The sequence below is a fragment of the Ciona robusta genome, chromosome 8 (assembly GCF_009617815.1).
Source record: "Ciona robusta chromosome 8, ASM961781v2".
NCBI classification, from domain to species: domain Eukaryota; kingdom Metazoa; phylum Chordata; class Ascidiacea; order Phlebobranchia; family Cionidae; genus Ciona; species Ciona robusta.
In genome coordinates, this window is record NC_143242.1 from 2,230,078 (window position 1) to 2,250,367 (window position 20,290).

The 20,290-nt window shown below is 36.3% G+C and overlaps 3 protein-coding genes across 9 annotated transcripts; 2 read left to right on the forward strand and 1 right to left on the reverse strand.

Annotated features, from left to right (window-relative positions):
* Positions 1-626: 626 nt before the first annotated feature.
* On the forward strand, positions 627-13,408 carry LOC149732188 (uncharacterized). Of its 6 annotated transcripts, none has more exons than XM_089883317.1 (22): positions 627-756; positions 976-1,223; positions 1,510-1,624; positions 2,023-2,093; positions 2,298-2,446; positions 2,719-2,773; positions 2,853-2,915; positions 3,633-3,748; positions 4,054-4,156; positions 4,416-4,493; positions 4,573-5,195; positions 5,390-6,537; positions 6,925-7,029; positions 7,153-7,416; positions 7,553-7,630; positions 7,987-8,049; positions 8,547-8,594; positions 8,664-8,739; positions 8,969-9,041; positions 9,487-9,544; positions 12,159-12,230; positions 12,415-13,408. In XM_089883317.1, the coding sequence occupies exons 2-22, from the start codon at positions 1,122-1,124 to the stop codon at positions 12,477-12,479; spliced, it is 3,525 nt and encodes a 1,174-aa protein (XP_089739443.1). In that variant the 5' UTR covers positions 627-756; positions 976-1,121; the 3' UTR covers positions 12,480-13,408. The 6 variants fall into 6 exon arrangements, with proteins under 6 accessions (XP_089739443.1, XP_089739442.1, XP_089739445.1 ...); XM_089883316.1 differs by having other exon boundaries at positions 628-756; positions 12,156-12,230; XM_089883319.1 differs by lacking the exon at positions 7,987-8,049 and having other exon boundaries at positions 628-756; positions 12,156-12,230.
* Positions 9,217-12,167, reverse strand: LOC149732189 (uncharacterized). Of its 2 annotated transcripts, none has more exons than XM_089883330.1 (6): positions 11,898-12,167; positions 11,441-11,539; positions 10,688-11,387; positions 10,508-10,634; positions 10,103-10,198; positions 9,217-10,014 (listed from the first exon to the last, which is right to left on the reverse strand). In XM_089883330.1, exons 1-6 carry the CDS (start codon positions 11,949-11,951, stop codon positions 9,879-9,881), a joined length of 1,212 nt encoding a protein of 403 aa, XP_089739456.1. In that variant the 5' UTR covers positions 11,952-12,167; the 3' UTR covers positions 9,217-9,878. The 2 variants fall into 2 exon arrangements, with proteins under 2 accessions (XP_089739456.1, XP_089739455.1); XM_089883329.1 differs by having other exon boundaries at positions 11,441-11,542.
* Positions 13,409-13,910: 502 nt separating the features above from the next.
* Positions 13,911-19,944, forward strand: LOC149732190 (casein kinase I). The gene is made up of 9 exons (XM_089883331.1): positions 13,911-14,139; positions 14,599-14,705; positions 15,595-15,721; positions 15,831-15,929; positions 16,376-16,515; positions 17,584-17,737; positions 18,298-18,420; positions 18,776-18,900; positions 19,230-19,944. The coding sequence occupies exons 1-8, from the start codon at positions 14,008-14,010 to the stop codon at positions 18,893-18,895; spliced, it is 1,002 nt and encodes a 333-aa protein (XP_089739457.1). The 5' UTR covers positions 13,911-14,007; the 3' UTR covers positions 18,896-18,900; positions 19,230-19,944.
* Positions 19,945-20,290: the final 346 nt, after the last annotated feature.

Here is a 20,290-nt window from a genome sequence, read left to right on the forward strand (position 1 = left end):
TGAAAACTTAGTTTAAAAATTATAAATATATATTATGATTTGATTTCAATCAAGAAATTAAAGAATAGGTGCTAGAATTAAAAAATGAGGTAAGTGCGTTAAAAAGTCGCTAAAACAACAACTACAACAATAAGAACAACTGTTCGACGAAAAAGGATCTATATGACCACTAACGTGCTCAAAAATGTGGTTTTTGTGCCCGGTAGTAGTCATATCGAATCTATAGATAACTAGTGTAAGTTTACATGTCAACACATGGTACAGGAGGTGTACAAAGCGTATTTACACCTATTCTTTACCAAACGTCAATCCTTATACGTCTTAAGTTTAATGAGTTATAATACACGAGTAGATGCATTCTACCTACTGCTCTACAGTCACCAATGCCCGCTTTGTTGGTTACTTTTGATTTGTTTTTTTTATCGATCTCAGTCGACCATTGTAGTAATAGGGTTAATTAATACTATTCAAATTATTAGTTTATACGTGCTCATGCATTAGATCTGTGATTTCTTGTTCTTTCAACTTTGATGAATTAAAAGGTTCTGTTATAGTTTGTTTTAGCCATTTTAATATTGACTTGTTCTTGTTTTATTATCGATTCTATTGCAACGACACATGACCACTTGCAAACAAAATGAAGTAATGTTCAAATGCTACTAATCTCGCTCCACATGTGGCGCAACAGAGCACAAGGGAGCAGGAAATAATTGTTTGTGGACTACAAATTGTGGTTTAGTGGAAAGTGTATATACGGTAAGAGGTTATGTGGTGTGACGTTAAAGCCTGTAGTTTCACTTTTAACTAGTGTACTGTGGATGTTAGATAGATACATTATGAAACAGACGTTTATACCTATTTATCGAGTGTTCTGTTTTACGAGGATTCGAGGAAGGCCTATATTTTCGGGCAGACCCTTTTATCCTCCATATAAAAGCAATCTAACTAACCTAATTGTGCATCTTTGTATTGCAGTGTTATATATTGCAACGTAGAGACGTTAACGTTTATATGTTGCAAAATCCCCTTCGCAACACCATCCAGTGTAATTACGTTGCTGGGTAGGGAAAATTTCAAGTTATGACTTTGGTTTAAAATATTGCTTTGGCAAGAAAGCAAAGATGTCATCCACACAAGATGTAATTGATGATTTTATCAACAATGCTGAAAAATTATACGACCAAAATATAAAGGGTGAAGATGGATTTTCAGTGGATTTTCAAGTAAGATCGTCAAAATGTTAACTTTATTATTGTTAAAGATTAAAAAAGTTATGATTGAAGCTTTGTTTCAATTTCTAGTTGTATTAATTCCTTAAATGAATTTTTGTTATTTGTTTTACTGTTTAATACATTATAGCTAATGTCTTTTTAAACAACAAAGTTTTCACTTTTTATTATCATTTCTATCATTAACATTTGTTTTTCTTTCTTTAATTTAGCATTTTAGTACAAGAAATACCCTAAAACTATGTTTTTTTGTGTCAAACTATTTTTTATTAATTTACAGAAACTAAAACACCTTTCCGCATCATTAAAAATAAGTTCAGATTCCCAATACAAATCAAGTTCTGGTGAAAAACCTGAAAATAAAAAGAAAAACCGATATAAAGATATATTACCATGTGAGTAAAGAAATTACACCATTTTTAATGTGTCTGAAATGGCACGGACTGATTATTAATTACAGTATATTTAATACACTTTAAAAATTCATAACTTTTACTGCATCAATACCTTTTCATATAAATTCTTTTGTATACATAATATAAAGCCAGATAAGTCACCATAAATATTATTTATATACACATAAATAGACTATGATGTCAATCTAATTTATGCGTAATTCAATTCTACCTCACATTGACTTGTAATTCTGTGAATTGACTTTGGCAGTTCTGTGAATTACTCTCAATATGTCAATATTAAAATGTGTGACATTTTAATTCTTTTTTTCTTATGTTTAAAGGGGTCCCAAAATTTCTGATTTTTTTATATTGTGAATAATATGTTTAAATTACAGTTGATACAACAAGGGTCAAGTTATCCACAATCAACAATGCTTCAGATTATATTAATGCAAGTTTTATAAAGGTTTGTTAATATTTAAGTTAAAGTTGTTTATTAATGTGTTATCTTGTATACAGCTTTACATTGGTTTGCTCTGTGGCTGAGTAATAAAAATATTTCTGTACGCCTATTGTATAAATATGCTGAATGGCTGTTTTAGGGTTTCCTATACATGTATTACATTTTATGTATGTTAGTTTTTCTTACAATTTGTCTAATCTGTTACAGGGCACAGATGGAAAAAATAGTTACATTGCTTCACAAGGCCCACTTCCACACACTGTGACTGATTTTTGGCGAATGTTGTGGGAATATAGGATTAGTACAATTGTGATGGTGTGTAGGGAAATTGAGCTAGGAAAACAGAAGTGTGAAAGGTGGGGAGTTAGCTTAATTATTTTCCCTACCACTATAAAGTTCCTGTATTTACATTAACAGAGGTAACTAAATTTAAAAGTTGAAAACACATTAAATATTAAATATATATAACTTAATAAAACTTGCAAACATTGCCTAATTTCTATCACATTGCACAAATGTACAAAATATTAAAATACAGAATGTAGCAAAAAAGTATGATAATATCTAATATGTAATTTTGTGCTAGTGTGCTGTATTGTTTTCAAAAGTTAATGTCCCAATTAAACAGGTATTGGCCTCAAGAACAGGAATTAAAGCAGTATGATGACATCTTAATCATCCTGGTATGTAATTTACACCATGCATTGTCAATGCAACACCACTATTGAGACAATTGCGTAATATATGATTTCATTTACTTAGACTCGTGAGGAAAACAGTGAACACGGCTTCGTTATTCGCCACCTTGTTGTACAGAGAGGCCAGGTAGGGTATTCATACAGTATGTAGTTGTGTGGGATGTACACATGTAACCTTGCCTTTCATTTGAGGAAATGGGCAACTCTATGCTTTTGTTGCAAGGAAAACACAGTGACTATGCAAACCGTCATGTTGGACTACATAAACTTACTTGTTCTATCACGAGGTCATTGCAATAGGGGAATTTTTACAGCGTTTCGTGTAGTTGAAACGTGACGTAACTCACTTTCCTTTCATGTAGTTATTTGGGGTTTTAAATATATGTATGTTTCTTAAGGATTTTGAATATAATATATTTGTTAAGTGACATGGTTTACTTGTTGCCTTACTTGGTTGTGATAGCGCTTGGTCATGTTAAATTCCTATAATAGCATTGAACTTGTCATGGCAGTAGTGATTAATTTTGATGTTGGCGCTCATAAAGCACTGGGTGTTACTTGTGTAATTGCCATGTGAAAGCTAACCTCACATTGCAAAGAGGAAATTGGCGCCTTACACAGGAGGTAGAGTTGATTTACACATCTACAAAGTGTGACAGGTTCTTTTGTAAGCAAGCAAGAATGTGGCCGCTTGTTTAATATGACCTCAGAGCGCTTATGCAATTCTCTGCGAATGAGCGTTTCCTGTATTATACCGTAAACAGCAACTGTGTCAGGATAACAATTAATGCAACACAAGTTCCAAACAAATCCAATACTTTATTTACTCTCATTGTTATTAAAGGAAAAACGAAAAATATCCCAGATCCAGTATAAAGCTTGGCCTGACCACGGTGTGCCAAGAATAAGGGATGAGATCTTAAATATGATAAAGTACGCCCGTGACATTCAACCTTACAGGTACAAATGTACAATCATACTAAAACCTACTTTTTACATTTCATTTGTGCAGCTGCCATATCATAAGGTTATATCAACCATGAAAATTTATAGTTTATGGTAATTGTAAACATGTTGTTCTACATTTGAGCAAGCAGGATGTAATTTACTTTTTACACAAGGCAAAATATCTGTTTAGGTAATTTAATGTCATTTTTTCAACAACGCTACTATTTGCATATTTCTAGCATCCTTAAAGCGAGCTTTTAAGTAAAAACCTGATATCGTTTATCATAAACTTGTTCTAACATAACACTGTTGTTTAGCATGGATTCCCAAGTTCCCCTGTGTATTCACTGTAGTGCTGGATGTGGAAGGACAGGAGCAGTTCTCGCAATTGATTATTTTAGGAACCTGTTACTGCATAAGGTATGTACATGTGTTGATGTGTGTCTACTGTATACCAGCCCATTTTTGTATACATTTTTTGACGTTTTAGTAAATGGGTATTTAAGCCATTTTGGTAATGGTTAAGAAATGTTATGTCAGTTGTTATACGGTTCAAAATGCCTGAGGTTATAAATTAATCGTTAAGCTGCTTGAAACACAACTATTTGTATTTATTTACCTCAATGAACCTCCTGCCTTTTGTGTTTATTTTGCCATACATGCCCATATTTGTAAACAGAAACTGTTAAGAAGCATTACAGTGTTCAACGTTGTGGCGGAAATGAGAAAACAAAGACCAGCAGTCGTACAAACAAAGGTATTTTAACAATAACCCTTATCTGTAGTAAGCGAACGTTATGCTGCATGTTTACGCTAACCTTATCATGTACCCTCAGGATCAATACGAGTTCGTTCATCTCGCTGTTTCAGAGATGTTCGTTAAATATATAAAGGACCAAGGAGGTGTGTCTAATTCAAGCCTCTCCAGGGCATTGGTGTCGAAAAACTATGAAAATGTGACAATAACTCCAAAACCACCACCGTCATCTCAAAAACCCACATCTGCTGGAAATAACGACGAACCGGGCCGTCCTTTTGAACAAGCAAAGCACCGCAAAAGCTTGAACCAAAAAGATAATCAAGTGATGTCACCGATGCATAGGCCTGAAGATTTCCTTGGCCCCCCACCTCCCAAACCCTCCCGTGGCGACAGACCTCAAGGTCGTGGAAGTCCATTGACCAGGCCGGTGTCGAGCTATGAGTCGTCAAATTTCCGCTACGGTGGTGGTCAATTAAACAAACCTAACCAAGACGGTGGGAGGAAAATGAGCACACCAGCTTTAAAAGAAACCCAGCAGCCTTCAGCTAAGCCAGCAGTAAGAAAACAGCTGTCTAATAACAGCCCACCTGTCAAGAAGACGACAGCCTTGCCCATGCGACCTAATACAGCAAGCAACTCTACATATCCACCAAACCAAATATCCGGGGCCATGTCGTCAAATATTAAACCGAAACCAAGGTAGGAGTGAAAGTAAACACTGTTTAACAAATACAACCACACCCTTATGTTTACACTGTTCATCACTAGTCATTTTCTTAGGTTTTTAGGCACACAACAGTCTCTTAGCTCTTAATACTAAAACCACGGCAATAAACAAGCGCTACTGCCTAATAAAAGGTCAGAAAACATTAAAAACGTTCTTACCTTCACAGGTCACAAGCGCCAACTGGTATATCCTTAGCAGATTACACGAAAGCCGCAGGTAAGCCCGACGCCTCCAGTAAACCAACTAAACACATGCCTGCTGCATCATCCATTTTGTTTGCACCCAACAAGCATGATCCTAAGTTACCAGGTTCGAACCTCAAACCCCACGACAAGGTACCTCCCGCTATAAAACCAAAACCGAATAAAGTGTTAACAAAACCAGAAGAGACAAAAGTTCCCGAATCAATTGAAGCTCGAAAGCAAAGACTGTGGCCACAAGGGTTCCAGAAAGAAACATCTCCAATGCAAAAGTCCAACGTCTCCGCTTCCGTATTCGACTTGCGCGACATACACGAGCAACCACCAATCAAACCAAAGAAGCAATTCAAACGAACGGCGTCTGTGGACCGGGATATACGCTCACCGGCAACCGCTGCTTTACACCAAAGTTCCAAACCCGATACCCGAAACAGTTTCCACTCAAGAAACAACAATAACAACAACAACAGTAAAGTGAATGCTGCTAAACACAAGTTTGAAGCAGTCAAGCCTACAGAAAAAGATACAGATAAACCTGCCGTAAAAAAGTCAGCCATAACGTCCAAAACGAACCAATTCATCACAACCGATCATAAAACCAACCCAGACTCCCAGAAAATCTCTACCACGCCTGTGACGACCACGAACAGCACTGGAGCATACACGGACATCGTAACCAACACTACCCACGAAGTAGCACGTACCAGTCCTACCTACAACGTTCTACAACGCTCAATAAAAGACAAAACAGCAACCCCAGCCTCTTATGAAGTCGTAAAACCTCTTGCCCCCGAAAAACCAAAGCCCCCAGAAAAACCAACCAAACCAGATGCAACCGAAAACCTTTACAACAGCTTCCAAAGAACAGTCCGCCATAAGCCCAAACTTACTTGTGCATCTCCATACAGCAGTATTGATATCCGAAGTGCATCTGAAAGCAGTTACCTCCACAGCAAGTCCAACCACCTTCCTATTGCTTTGGGCCCAATGCCCTACCGCACTCCCATAAGCTCTACATCCTCAAGCGTCTTTGAAACATCACCCACAACAGAACCTACCCATGACCCTTACTCTGCTGTAGCCCATGAGCCGCATGGTTTGGTTGTAACGCAAGGTTTGCTTTTTCCTTTTATTTCCGAATTCGACTCATTTTTTGCAATCATTCTCATTGTTTGCGTTCAACATTGGTTGAATTTTAAGTTTTAAAGCATTTTGTTTTATTTTACGATCATGATCGTTTTTTTTATATAGTAGGGTGGGGTAGGTGGGACACCTTTACCACATAATATCCAAATATACAGCTCGTGTTTTAAACATTTAACAATGATCTATGGAAGTCGTGAGAATACTGTTTTATAATTCTTTGAATGTTCTTTGTTTACTACCAAATTGGACGAGAAAATACAATGAAAATGTGTCTCATCTTCCCCCACCCTACTATATATTTATTTTAAAAGCTATATGCTAAGATTGTGTGTTATTCACCCACGTCGTATCACAGATAACAAGCCCGCCTTGACTAGTAAACCACAGCCTCCATTGAAGCCAAAACGTACAATCAAACGCAACAACAATCCATACAAAGCTCAAACCACCGAAGACAAGGGTGAGTTCAATGTGTTTAATTTGCTGGGTGTTTTTGCACGTTTACTAACAAAAATGGGCTTTCTTTGCTGCTGTGCTACTTTGCCTGCGCCCGTTTAATATTTCAAGCTTTAACCATACGTAGCTGTTGTAAACTCTGGAGCCGCGAGTCCTACATCTCCAAGAGAGCTGTACGCGTCAGTAGGTGGGAAATACGCCGAGATAACTCTTCCCGAATCGTCCATGTACTCTGCTATATCCCGGGACGAAGCCGATGGCCCAATGTACGCATCCGTGGCCCGCGAATCACCCGCAGACACGATGTACTCTGGCATTACCCGCGACGAACCGGCGTACTACAGCGTACCTGCTGAAAGCATGAATTTGTCGCACCCTACCCAATTCACTGGTTTGTTCTTAACAGTGACATAATATGGACTTTCTTTTGTTTACTTTGCATGCTGCTACTAACACAACAAACATCATTTGCATGTCTGTATCCGTAATTTTTTTTCGTAATTTTTCATCAAGTTTTACAAATCTAGGCAAACAAGTAAACAGTGACTACTCCGAAATTTCATCCCAGGATTCAAACTCCATTGCCAACCCAGCTTACAACCCAAGTTCGTACATATCTTTGTTGTGATAGATAATACAATACATCACATGCTTCCTCTTACGGCTATTACTACCCCAACGAACATGAATTTCCCGTATCAAGGGTTGTAAATATACCTTAATACATAGATTATACTCCCGCGTTTAAAGTATTTGCTCAAGTCACAAGACTGATACCATAAGAAAGATAAATGCGTTTCACTATCTCGGTTCTCGTATTGCTTCACACGTTACACGACCCGTATTTACACTTCAAAAAGATAAATCAAGACATTTTAAAATGAAACTCATGCTTCGTGTCTCATACCACACGTAACGCAAACAACTTTTTGCACTGTTTCATTGTAATATCATGTCTTAGGTTTGCTACCAGAAGGCAACGTACCTGCTCGGATGCCCACGCGTTCGTCAGTTGATATGCCACGTAAGTGGAAGCAATGTAACAGTTTCCTTATATACCCATGTTTGTTAGATCAATGGTTCTTAAACTGTTTTGTAAGCTTTACCTTTTTAACAAAGATACTTATCAGATTTACGCCCAATATGTAATATGGCGCTCATTTATTAAAGAGCGAAAACAATTAATTACAGCAGTTTTGTTTAATGCGACGGAGGCGCTTGCCTTTTGGCAACGAGTAATTCAATGTCCAATAAAGTACCACAATCGGCTCAATTTGTCTTGTCAGCCGATATGAATCTTGATTAGTATAGATCATTGAAATTTACCCCAGTTTAAGAAACGCTGTGTTACACGAAGTTTGATTAAATAAACAGTTAAATCTACCAATACAAAACTCCGTTGAACCCCGTTTACCATGCCTTTTCACGCTCCATTAGGTCTCTGGTTTTTTTCTCACCCACATAGTTTGTAACATTGCGTTTCTATCCACCGTGACTAACTACGTTCTGTTATTTTACCAGCACTTCCTGAGAGGACTGCAGCTTCGTACCAATGCATTGACCCAGACGGTAAGTAACCTTGTGCTAACACGGAAGGAAATATGTTCTCATGAATGAAGTTACGTTTGATTTCAACAGATTACTCGCTCGCCTCTGACCCCGCTGCAAGGCAATACGAAGACTTGAATTCAAACACCAAATCTACCCAAGATACGTAAGTGATTAACAGTATAACAGACATTGCTACTTTATATATTGACATGTCTATCTGGCGGCTTATAGTGGCGCTACAATACAGACCAATTTTGCAACATATTATTTCAGTTTTACTTTTAACCCAACCTTTCATATGTTAGAATGTTGAACCAGTTGTTTCAACTTGTTTTTTTTGTTTTGACAAAAATGTTCGAGATTATAGTTATAATTTAATTATGTTGTTCCAGTAAAGAACGTCGATCTAGCAGTGCTGGTGGTCTGTCTGGTTACAAAGCCAAAGCAAAGAACGCATTGGGAAAGGTATGTCTTATTCACAAACAAACATGAAATTTGTTTGCGTTTTTGCGCTACTGTGCCGTGTATATATTGAATGAATGCACCTTGCTTTATTCTCGCGTGGCCGGAAAACTACAGTTGTTACCACACGGGTGTTCATACACCTCGTGCAAGCTTACGTGTTACCACGTATGATACATTTTTGCTTTTTTTTTATTTGTTTATATGTATATGGTTGGTAATATGGACAACCCATTAGTGACTACTGGGTCGGAGCAATTACCGTCAAATGTCATACCCAAGTACACATACGCCCACAATGGTAGCAGCGACGAGCCTTGAACCCATTACCTCTGGGTTAGAGGCATGCGTGCTAACCACTATGCCATGTCACCGGATATCAATACGTCAAATGTGTTTGTTTACGTACATGCACATACCGCTTATAACCCGGTGACTCATTTTACAGACAACCAATGTTCTGAACGAAGCAATTCACCAATTCTCTACTGGTCGTCAGAAATCAGGTTAGTTTCTTAAGGAAGTTTTAACATTTTAGTATTGTCTGTGACGCAGTACGTGACTGTTTCCATGTATTAACTAGTCATATGCTGTATACTGTATGTATACCTCATGTGTAGTTTCCAATTGCACATCACAAATCACAACCATGGTATAATACGTCGGATCGCATAAAACTGTCGACCGAATAACAACCAACCAAAAATAACAATTTACACCGAAACTATGGGCGTAATATCTTTACTTATAACTGCCCACACCATGAAGGTCCGTTCCGCAATTAATTCACACACATAGGTGTATATATAGACTCTTAAAACGATCTCCTGCGTTGCCAGTTTATTTTAAGTGGTGTTTTTGCTTGAGTTGTGTGTTGATAGACACGCAGTGTGGTATACCGCTTTGGAACTGCAGTCTGGGCACTTGCTTATCATCCTTGCATAGTTTCTTCAGTCGCTTCTCGAACGATGGGTTACTACAACAAAGCGAAAGTTACGCATGCGCTTAAATATAGACGTCATGGGATATTATGTATGTGCTATATACGAAGGCTTTCTAGTCACCTCTTGTTTACTTGAAACTGATCGTCTCTGTTTCTCGTTACTTTGCACAGAAGCAACTTATGTTTTCTCATCCACTCCAAGGCGCTGTTCAAGCCACTGTGGTGGTAAAACAAGCGATATTAACGATTATCCTTAACTATAAACGGCAACAGCAGTACATAATATCCCACCCTTCTTCTTGGTCTACTGTTACAATACACCCGATTTACACCACTTGTATATAATTGATTAAACGAAGCGCGTTTAACGAATACATACATCTTATTTATCCTAAATGGTTATCCGGGCTATATGGCAGTCGTATTAACACGTGTGTTCTGTTTTATACACCTCGTACCCGCTATCGAGTCACTATGTATGTATCTTTGTGGTTGAGTATTTTAAAACACGTGCACACACGCTTACACTAAATTTAACTCCGTGAATTTCCATTTCGACTTCAGCTGTTCCAATATCTTTAACGGATAAGCTTTATTGTGATTCTCCAGTCGAGCAATCACTTGTAATATCGCCCATCCCAACGAAGTCGATCCTAAACAACATTCGTAAAAGCAAACCATTAAAAAATTATGCGTGAATTTATACCCTTTTCTCTGCTAAGGTAATGCCCGGTCCTATGTTTCTTCTCGTAGATAAATTTAGACTTTTTTCTTGTCTGTTCAAGTCGACTTTTCCACTTGTTTCTAACGCACTCCTTGCAAATAGTCTTTACATTCACATCTTTACGTTTCTTCTTATGCTTCCTTTTCTTCGCAGATTTTTTAAATATACAGCTGTTTTTCCTTAGGCAAATCTTACTTCCCGCTGTCCGCTTCCGTGTTTTACCCTTTCGCATGCGGTCTTTTTTACACCGTTTCCCACTGGCTGCTGGTACGTTTTTACCCTCGCTATTTTCTCCGCGTTTTTTTTTTGGCAGTGCCAATTTCACATACTTCGAAGTGCCCGCCGTACATTGCACAGATACAGTGGAAGGAGTCGCCCCCTTTGACCAGTCACTTACACTCGGTTGCTCACACAACCATTTAATGCAGCGTTTACTGGGTGATAACTTGGCCCCCATCTTAAACTCCCTTTCAAATTGGCTGGCTCGGTTTTGACCAACAGCCTCTGGTTTATGAAATTTGTCTTGTTTATTCTTCTCTTTATTAACTTTCCCGCGTTTAGGTCGATTATTTTTTCTTCGGTTTCTAATTTTAGCGGCCGAGCTTTCGTCCGAACAAACCGATTCGTTCTGAACCCGTCTTACTTTAGTTTTCTTCAAACGGGGCTTCTTACCATGTACATCCTGTTCAAACAACCCCAGTAATAACTCCTTACCCAATAAAAGGGAGTATATACCTTTTCCAACGCTAACGCTCGCTTTAACCGATCATATTTTTCTCCGTGGTAACTTCTCTCACCATCTTGATTTGATTCCTTTCTTACTTTAGTGCATATCTTCTAAAAAAAATACACCTCGTAGTATATGTGTCCTTGGTCAAGACACTCAACGGCAATTGCTCCAACCCAGTGGTCACTAATGGATTGTCCAAATTATAAGGATAAGCCAAGCATAAAAAAAATGATTACCCACAAAGTAACATACTTGGTAACTCGTAAGCTGGCACGGAGTGCGGGAACAGAACATTCGTGTTAATACGGCTGTCGTTTTCCGGCCACGCGAGGATAAGTAAGTTACATTTATTTCATCATTCGTTCATTCATTCAAGGTAATGAAACTTGTTTTTATTCTTGCGTTGCGGGCAACGATATTCCATTATATACTACACGTGCGTTCTGATAACAAAATACAAACCTTTTTATCTTTCCATTTTCGTCTCTTACGATCCGTACCGTTAGCGTTCCCCATTCCAGACAACAACTACACCGTAAAACACGGGGCGTATATCTACATAATGTATTTCAGTCTAATCCCAATAAAAAAAACAAAACCCTAAAATTTTACCAATCAATTGCATTATGACGTTTTATTATCACACAAGCCATCGAAGTGACGTCACAAAACCGATAGTGACATCTTATCATTTTGAGTTCAAATGTTCCTTTATTTTAGAAGACCTAAGCAGTCCACGGGCACGACAGCAAGGATATTCACAAGAACCGCATATGCTTAACGGGCAAGACATAAGTAAGTAATAGGTTTGCTACAACAGTATCGAAAGTATGTCATATCAGTAAGAGTACTTTTCTATTATCAATAATATGTCTAATCCATCAATCGCATGTTTTTTACCGAAACGTGAAACATCACGTTTACTCGCCAAATACGCTGCTACATCGGTACTTTCCAAAAAACTGCTTTCGTTCTGCAGGTTTCGGACACCGATACCAAATGAAACCGACCGGCCCTCGCCCCACCCCCAATCATTGGAAATAATGGCAACGTCCAAAAATTTTAGTTTTAGCAGATTTATATGGCAAACTTTTAAATTTACTTTCATTGTGACGTGTTATGAAGCATTGTGACGTCACGTTGTGAGCAACTGCGTGCCACCAACGCCTAATCTAATGCATCACTTAATGTAGTCTAGCAACAGAATCATGCCTGCCAAGGTCTTAATACCATATTATGGAAATTGTGCCGAACAGCGCAGACCTGATCGTGTTGTTTTTATTCCACGGTTTGCACTTTAACTCGTATTTTCTCGCCTTTAATACTCTGCAGCATTGTATTTAACCATCGACATTGTATCCCAAGTGTTATTGAATGTAATCTTTATCCTTTTCGCATTTCTACCAAAAGTATCACTAATGCTAAAAAGACTAACGGCTTTTTAACTTTGCTCTCAAAAGTGTCACCTTTAAACCCAAACTTAAGACACGTTTTGTAAACCCATTAGCACTAAGCCCTAATACAATCCTTCAATTACTTTTTAAAGCAATTGAAGCTATATAAAACCTACAAATAGCTTTATAACCGTTCACCCCGCTGTACATAAAATAAGCCAAGATTGGCTTTATAATTTATCACATAGTGTCAGTGTGTAAAATCACCGCCACTGTAATTGGCAGCTTCATCCGCACTTGTTTATTATCGCGAATGTATTGTGTCTTTAACCCATCGTCGCCCATTTCGTTAATTATCAATTTCTTTCGACCGACAGTAAATGCAGTCTGTTTATTTAATCGGGCACCTAATCTAACCCCGTGCAATATTAACACCATTATAATGACTATAAATTAAAAGACCGAGACTTTTTTATCGTTATATACCTTATATCGTCTTCCTTTCGTTCTCGTCGTTCAGTTTTAATCCGTTCATGTTCCGTTCAAGATGAACGACAAAATACAAGCATCTTGCTTTCACTTCTGGTACAGTTTATAATCGCACTTCGGAGATCGGTCATTTTAAGCTGCCTGGTAAGCAAATATGACTAAAACATACCAATATTCTTACGTTTTTAACCAATAACAGTTATGCCCCTATAACAACTTATTAAATTTAAAACTTAAACAGCGCCACCACAGCCGCATGAACTCGCTTCATGACGTCATATTATCGTTACTAAGTTGCAACTTTATCTTGAGCGAAGTCGGAGTAAGTGCTTTGATTGTGGGCGTGCCAACACGTTGTATAACGTGTTATTTTTAAGAAGATATAATTAATTGCGTGGCCCAAAACTAGTCTCTGTCAACGGTTAACACAGGGTCGCGGTAAGCAGTTACGAGCAGTATACGATTGAATATTGGGTTCTCTAAACGTCAATGCGTGCATGAATTTTTAATTACGTGCCTGATTTTTTATATAATCGTCGTTAATTTGGCTCTGTGTTAATGTATGTCGTATTTTTTGTGTTATATTAAGAATAATATTTTAAAATTTTATTTAATTTATAACTTTAAAAGCTAGGGCTGCATTTTTGTAAAATGAACTAAAGTATTTGAACTGTAATTTTACCAAAATAATGGCTGCGAGTTCTGGAACTGGAAGTTCCAAGTCAGAATTTATTGTCGGTGGGAAATATCGCCTCGTTCGTAAAATTGGAAGTGGTTCATTCGGTGATATCTATCTTGGCATTAATGTGACCAATGGAGAGGTTTGTAGGCTCTCTCTATATGTATATTTACCAAATTTATGCCTATTATGCTTGATTTAGTATTTGTATGTATCAGTTACTAGGGGCTAATAGCCTAATACACAAGTTCAAGAATTTTAGAAAAATTATTTTTATGATTTTAAAAAGTCTGAAGTTGTAGTTGATTTATATAGGCTAGGCTATATCCTATATATTGCTGTGTTAAAACTGTGTCTGCTAAAAATTGGTAAAGTTTATTAATTAAATATGATATATTGCGAAATATATGTACAAGCAGTAACTTACGAAAAACTCACTTTTGCTACCTGTATAGTACAACAACATTTATAAAATTCATATTACTGTTGGTTTTAAAATCAAAATGTTATTTAATTTCCATTATAGATATATATATTTAAATATATTTCCAATTGAAAATGGTATGTAAAAATAATAAAATTGTTCATATTATTGTTGTAGGAAGTTGCTGTGAAGTTGGAATCACAGAAGTGCAGACATCCACAGTTGCTTTATGAAAGTAAACTCTACAAAATATTGCAGGGAGGTGTTGGAATACCTCATATAAGGTTACCTTTGTTTGTTACAAACTCATTTAACCGTTTTGTTTTGCTTTTTGACAAATTTTGTATAGTTTTTGTGCTAATCAAATGCTAACATATGGAATAAATGAATTAACATACTCTATTCTTGCGTGGCCGGAAAACGATAGTTATAACATGAGTGTTCATACACCTCAAGTCAGCTTATGAGTTACAATTTATATTACTTCGTGAGTAATTTTTTGTTGGCCGGGGGGGTTTCTCTCTTTTATTGCTGTTATATTGCTGGAGGAATTGCTGTTAAATGTCTTACCAATACTATATAAATATTAGTTTTGTCTACTCACTACATTATCGACGAATATATAAATGCAGTTTTAAAGTTGCATTTGATTAAATAGGGGGTGGAAATATTATGTTGATTATTGAAGTTCACATATTAATCTTATGTGCACTTAAACCACTAGCCTACTCCATATTGCCACGCTAATTGTCAGTGAAAATTGTAATTGATTAGGCACGCCCAGCCACTTCAAGCAATGAAGTAGTAGTGTTATGGTTTGTGTACCATACTTAAATCATCCCCAGGGCCATACAATTAAGTTTCTGTTTATTTGGATACCACTGAAGGTTTGAGAACGTCATCATCTAATTGTAAAATTGCCTTTAATTGCTGTGTACCGATAACATATGTATGTTTATGCCAACTTAAAATCAAATGGCCCCTACTCTCTTAATATAGGATATGATTTATATGCTGCAGTATAATGGTGTGTTACCTAAATGCAATTCTTTACTCTCCTGTGCATTACTTATAAATAAACATAAACGCAAGGATGTTCTAGTTCACAATTATTGCCAAAGTTTGATTTCTTTGCCAATACACCACACAGTAATTTTATATTCTACTTCATAGATGGTATGGCCTTGAAAAAGATTACAATGTCCTTGTGATGGATTTACTCGGGCCAAGCATGGAAGATCTTTTTAACTTCTGTTCCCGTCGTTTCACGATGAAAACAGTGCTAATGTTAGCAGATCAGGCAAGAACTTATAAAAATTTTCAGTTAAACCTGCGGCCTTTGTTGGTCACGACCACCCCTTTATAAATTATTCACACAATGATTGAAACGATATTGATTTCCCTCCTAGATGATCAGCCGCATCGAGTACGTTCACAACAAAAACTTCATCCACCGCGACATTAAACCCGACAACTTCCTGATGGGAATCGGGCGTCACTGCAACAAGGTAACAACTTGATGATAAACAACATGCAGGAAGCTTATAAGGAGCCATATATACTATATAGCAGATCCACATACAGTGTTGATTGATGTTCGTTCTCCTGTGTAAACCGCCAGTAAACAACTGTTTTTATTAAAAAGAGACGATTCTTAATGTTCAAGTTCTTTCAAATCAACATGCTTTTTTTTTCTGTAAAATACAGTCAAGTGTTAGAAAATACAATAAACCTTATGCAATTTGTCAGTCACATACACTATTTATATTGCTAGTTCTAGCTGGTTTTGTTGCACTGACATTTAATATTGTTCCAGCTCTTTAAAGCAACACTATTTGTAAATTACAAGGTTGGAAAATACATGCACTCTTTATGCCGCTGTTTTTGTCTGATTAATTCTAACTATAGCATAACGACTTCATTATTTTAACTGCGTGTTGAAATTTTCCTTCAGCTTTTCCTCATTGACTTTGGGCTCGCGAAGAAATATCGTGACAATCGAACACGTCAACACATTGCTTATAGGGAGGATAAGAACCTCACCGGTACAGCGAGATATGCGAGTATCAATGCTCATTTGGGTATTGAACAGAGGTACGAACAACTATGGACTAACAAAAAATATTGTCATTTGTCTGGTTTATTCTGTTGTTCAGAAATTACAAATAAAAATAACATATTGTCTTGTTTATAATATTGGCCTATTGTCTTGTTCTGTTGTTTACAATGTTAATGGCAAAATTAGAATAAAATAAATGAAAGAGCGTTTGTTAAACAATAATAAAGTTATTGTTTTTTTTTTATTAAAAAGTATCGAAAAAATTGTAGTAATAAAATGAAAAATTGTGTTTTGTCTCTTTTAAAATGAAATGTCAAATATAAAAAATAAACATATGTTTTGTATACTGTGCTATGAATTGTAAAGTACAATCAGTATTATAGACTTTAGTACGCTTAATTCTACTTTATTAATGTAGTCCTAATGCTTCTTATATACTACTTCCACTAATGCTAGATTAACCATCTGATTAACGTAATTGATTTTAATGTCCAAAGTAATACACTGTACCATGTACTATTATACTAATGCATTTTTTATTGCCCCATGTATGGTTACTTTAACATTAATTTGTTTGTTGTGCTGCAGTATTGGTTTATGTATAGAATAACTGTGTGAAATGGTTCAACAATACTTGTGGTGATTTTGTCATTTACTTTCTGAATATTGTCTGCATTTCTAAGAATTATTGTACATGTACTCGTTAGACCGTAAGGCGCTACCTATACCTAAGTCTTCTTATATAAGAAGTTACCACATCTTTTGTTGTTTCCTGCAGTATACAATACTTAAAGTATAACTGTATCCTTTCTTTATGAATTCATACACATTATCACACTACTTAATTTATCGGGCTATTTGAAATAGCATATATATACTGCATTGGGCTTCCAATACTACACGAAACTAACTTCAAGGGTATTTCAATTTTACTATTGCCTATATATATTATAGTGTTATACTATTAATTTAAATTATTGCATATGCCATATATTATACTTACTATATGAATCGCTAAAAATTTTATTGCGATCAGAAATGTTTGATATGGTTAGCAAAAAAGTTTGGAAAATTCTGGTGTTTTTCAAGCCTTGTTTTTACAGTCGACGAGACGACATGGAATCGTTGGGTTACGTTCTCATGTATTTCAACCGAAGCTCTTTACCATGGCAGGGACTCAAGGCAGCCACTAAGAAACAAAAATACGAAAAAATTAGTGAAAAGAAAATGTCTACGCCAGTCGAGGTTTTGTGCAGGGTAAGTAATTGTTCCAAAATAATTGGTTGTAAATTGCTACTGTATCAGTTTGGGTGGTAAATGCGTACCCACACCAGAGCCCTAGAAATACGGAGTAGACCAACCCATTTTTGTCTAGAATAACACAGTAGGTAGGGAAAATGCAGGTTTTTCGTTCAATACAAAAAAACTCACAGCAAGTTTAATGGTTGGAAAGTGACCTCACAGCAAGTTTAATGGTTGGAAAGTGTGGTTTGTTTCTATGTAAAAAAAATCAAAATATGGTATTAGAAGCGGTTGTTTGTGACATTTCAGTCATTTAATGTGTGTAAATTTATATATTTTTACCCAAAAATGTTTGATAAGGTAAATATAAACTGTTTTACGCTCTCCCACAAAAAAAACACGAATAAAATCTAAAAAAGTTTAAACCCAATGCGAAACTCACCACTTTTGCTTTCCTTTGGACACTAGGCCCTGACCCTACTAGTGACACTACTGATTATTTAAAGCAAAGTTTTTTTCCAAGATTTACTCGGATAGGTAAGTAAACCCACTGGTATTTTTCATAAAAACTATAGGGCTACCCTGCTGAGTTTGCAATGTATCTCAACTACTGCCGTGGACTAAGATTTGAAGAAGCACCAGACTATATGTACCTGCGACAGTTGTTCAGAATTCTTTTCCGTACATTAAACCATCAGGTGAATACATAGAAATATAATACTACATTGTAATTGGTAACAAGTCCTAAAGTTTTTCGAGGCAAAACATATTTATGCTACTATACTACCTCTGCATTATATTTATTAGCACCTTTTTATGGAAGATTATCGTTTTATTAGGAATACTTCCCACTTCCCAGTTTACCTCTTGATGTCTATGGTGCCGGTGTCCATATTTATTCGGACCTGTATCTAACTGCCATACGTTCAAAAACAGTGATTTTTAAAATGTAAACTGCAGATGATCCCAAAATATTATTACATTGTTTTGTAACTGTTTTTCTTCAATAAAATCTATATTTTATTCACCATTTTTCATATCTTCATGCAACAGTATGACTACATATTTGACTGGACAATGCTGAAGCAGAAGGCAGCAGCTGCAGCAAATTCCACAACTGGAGCCACTGCGTCGAATAAAGCAGAAAAAGTGAAGTCAAAACCAACCTTCTAACCAAGGTGACAAAAAAAATTATATTTCGGGCCGTGATATGCAACCCAAAATTAACCACCCCTTTAGCTTGGTTGTATTGCCTACTACAGTAGTTCCTAACAAATATTGACTGGATTTACTATGTCTAAGAAATTTATGTAAAATGCATTGGGAAATCCAAGTTAGGCATTTAATTAATTTTTAATATTTGGGTCGCGTTGAAAAAAGTTATCAGAACCAGTTCGAGGATTTATTTATATTTAAAAGATTTTTTTACAATAGTAAAAAAATGTATGGAATTTTATTTCACAAAATAGTATAGAAAAGTTTACTATCTAATTAAATGTTTTTTTAGATGTTCCAGTTCCTCGACTTGTACAATAAAATCCTAAGTGTTCCTCTACTTTATGTATTAAATTTTTAGTTTAACCTCTTTTTTGTGTGGTGCGGTTTATACAACATATATATATATATATGACTGCTGGCTTTGAACTGAAATGTATTGTTTTATTTTTTAACTTTTTGAGGTTCCAGTATAATTCAGTTGTTTCTAAATCTGTTTACCTAAGCAAAAAGCATTTGTAAGTCTTATTATCTGTTCTCACATGCTGGTATCCCATTACACACGCGTTCGTTTAAAGTTTCAGCAACTATTTCATTTTCGTTACAAGTTTTCAGGGTTTGTGGTATCGATGTATTTATTTTATCATCTTTTTTCCAAGTGCACCAAGCGCTCATAGTTGGTGTTTAGAGTTTTTAGTCTTTTTCATTTTTTCCTTCTATGTTCTCAGCTTTTCTGTACATAAGTAAGCATATCACTGTAGATACTTTATATAACACCATGTTTTTGTAGTACCTGATTGCAATTTTCGACAAAACACTCAAATTGCTGCGTTAAACATTGGACATCAGTGCTATAAACCAAAGTAATCATTAATTGCTGTTGTTTCATATCACTTTTAGATAACACAAACTGTTTTGTAAGACTCCTGCTGATCTTAACGATGCAGTACCAACATGAGTCTGCTATTTGTTCTTAACTTGTATAACACGAGCATGCTGAAACTGGGTGTGTTTTGTTTAAAATGGATACAAAAGTTTTACATGTTGTTGTTTTCTACCCTGTCCGGCGTGGCCAGCATGGAACTAAACAGTGTTGATTATTAATTCATTACTAACGGGACCAGTGCCACGTTTCAGCCCCTCGCTGTCTTTACGCGTTTTCGTTCCCCATGTATCAGTTTTTAATTTATCGCAGCCTCCTGGCTTCTCTCTCGGAGTCAAGCAATTTAAGAATATCTCCTTCTCTTACTGGGCCTTTACCATTACGAACGATTGGTCTGCTTGAGTCATCTAAAAACTCAACACGGACCTGTGCATATTGTCCTTGTAATAGCCTACGGTGTGACCTTTGCC

Excerpts from the sequence above, each read along its gene's own strand:
- LOC149732188 (XM_089883316.1), top strand. The coding sequence starts at position 1,122 with ATGTCATCCACACAAGATGTAATTGATGATTTTATCAACAATGCTGAA. Across the intron at positions 6,538-6,924 it reads TGGTTTGGTTGTAACGCAAG|ATAACAAGCCCGCCTTGACT; the intron begins GTTTGCTTTTTC and ends GTCGTATCACAG. Across the intron at positions 7,030-7,152 it reads TCAAACCACCGAAGACAAGG|CTGTTGTAAACTCTGGAGCC; the intron begins GTGAGTTCAATG and ends AACCATACGTAG.
- LOC149732189 (XM_089883329.1), bottom strand. The coding sequence starts at position 11,951 with ATGGGGAACGCTAACGGTACGGATCGTAAGAGACGAAAATGGAAAGAT. Across the intron at positions 11,543-11,897 it reads GAAAATGGAAAGATAAAAAG|AAGATATGCACTAAAGTAAG; the intron begins GTTTGTATTTTG and ends TATTTTTTTTAG. Across the intron at positions 10,635-10,687 it reads TTACCTTAGCAGAGAAAAGG|GATCGACTTCGTTGGGATGG; the intron begins GTATAAATTCAC and ends AATGTTGTTTAG.
- LOC149732190 (XM_089883331.1), top strand. The coding sequence starts at position 14,008 with ATGGCTGCGAGTTCTGGAACTGGAAGTTCCAAGTCAGAATTTATTGTC. Across the intron at positions 14,706-15,594 it reads GTTGGAATACCTCATATAAG|ATGGTATGGCCTTGAAAAAG; the intron begins GTTACCTTTGTT and ends TCTACTTCATAG. Across the intron at positions 17,738-18,297 it reads CAGTCGAGGTTTTGTGCAGG|GGCTACCCTGCTGAGTTTGC; the intron begins GTAAGTAATTGT and ends TAAAAACTATAG.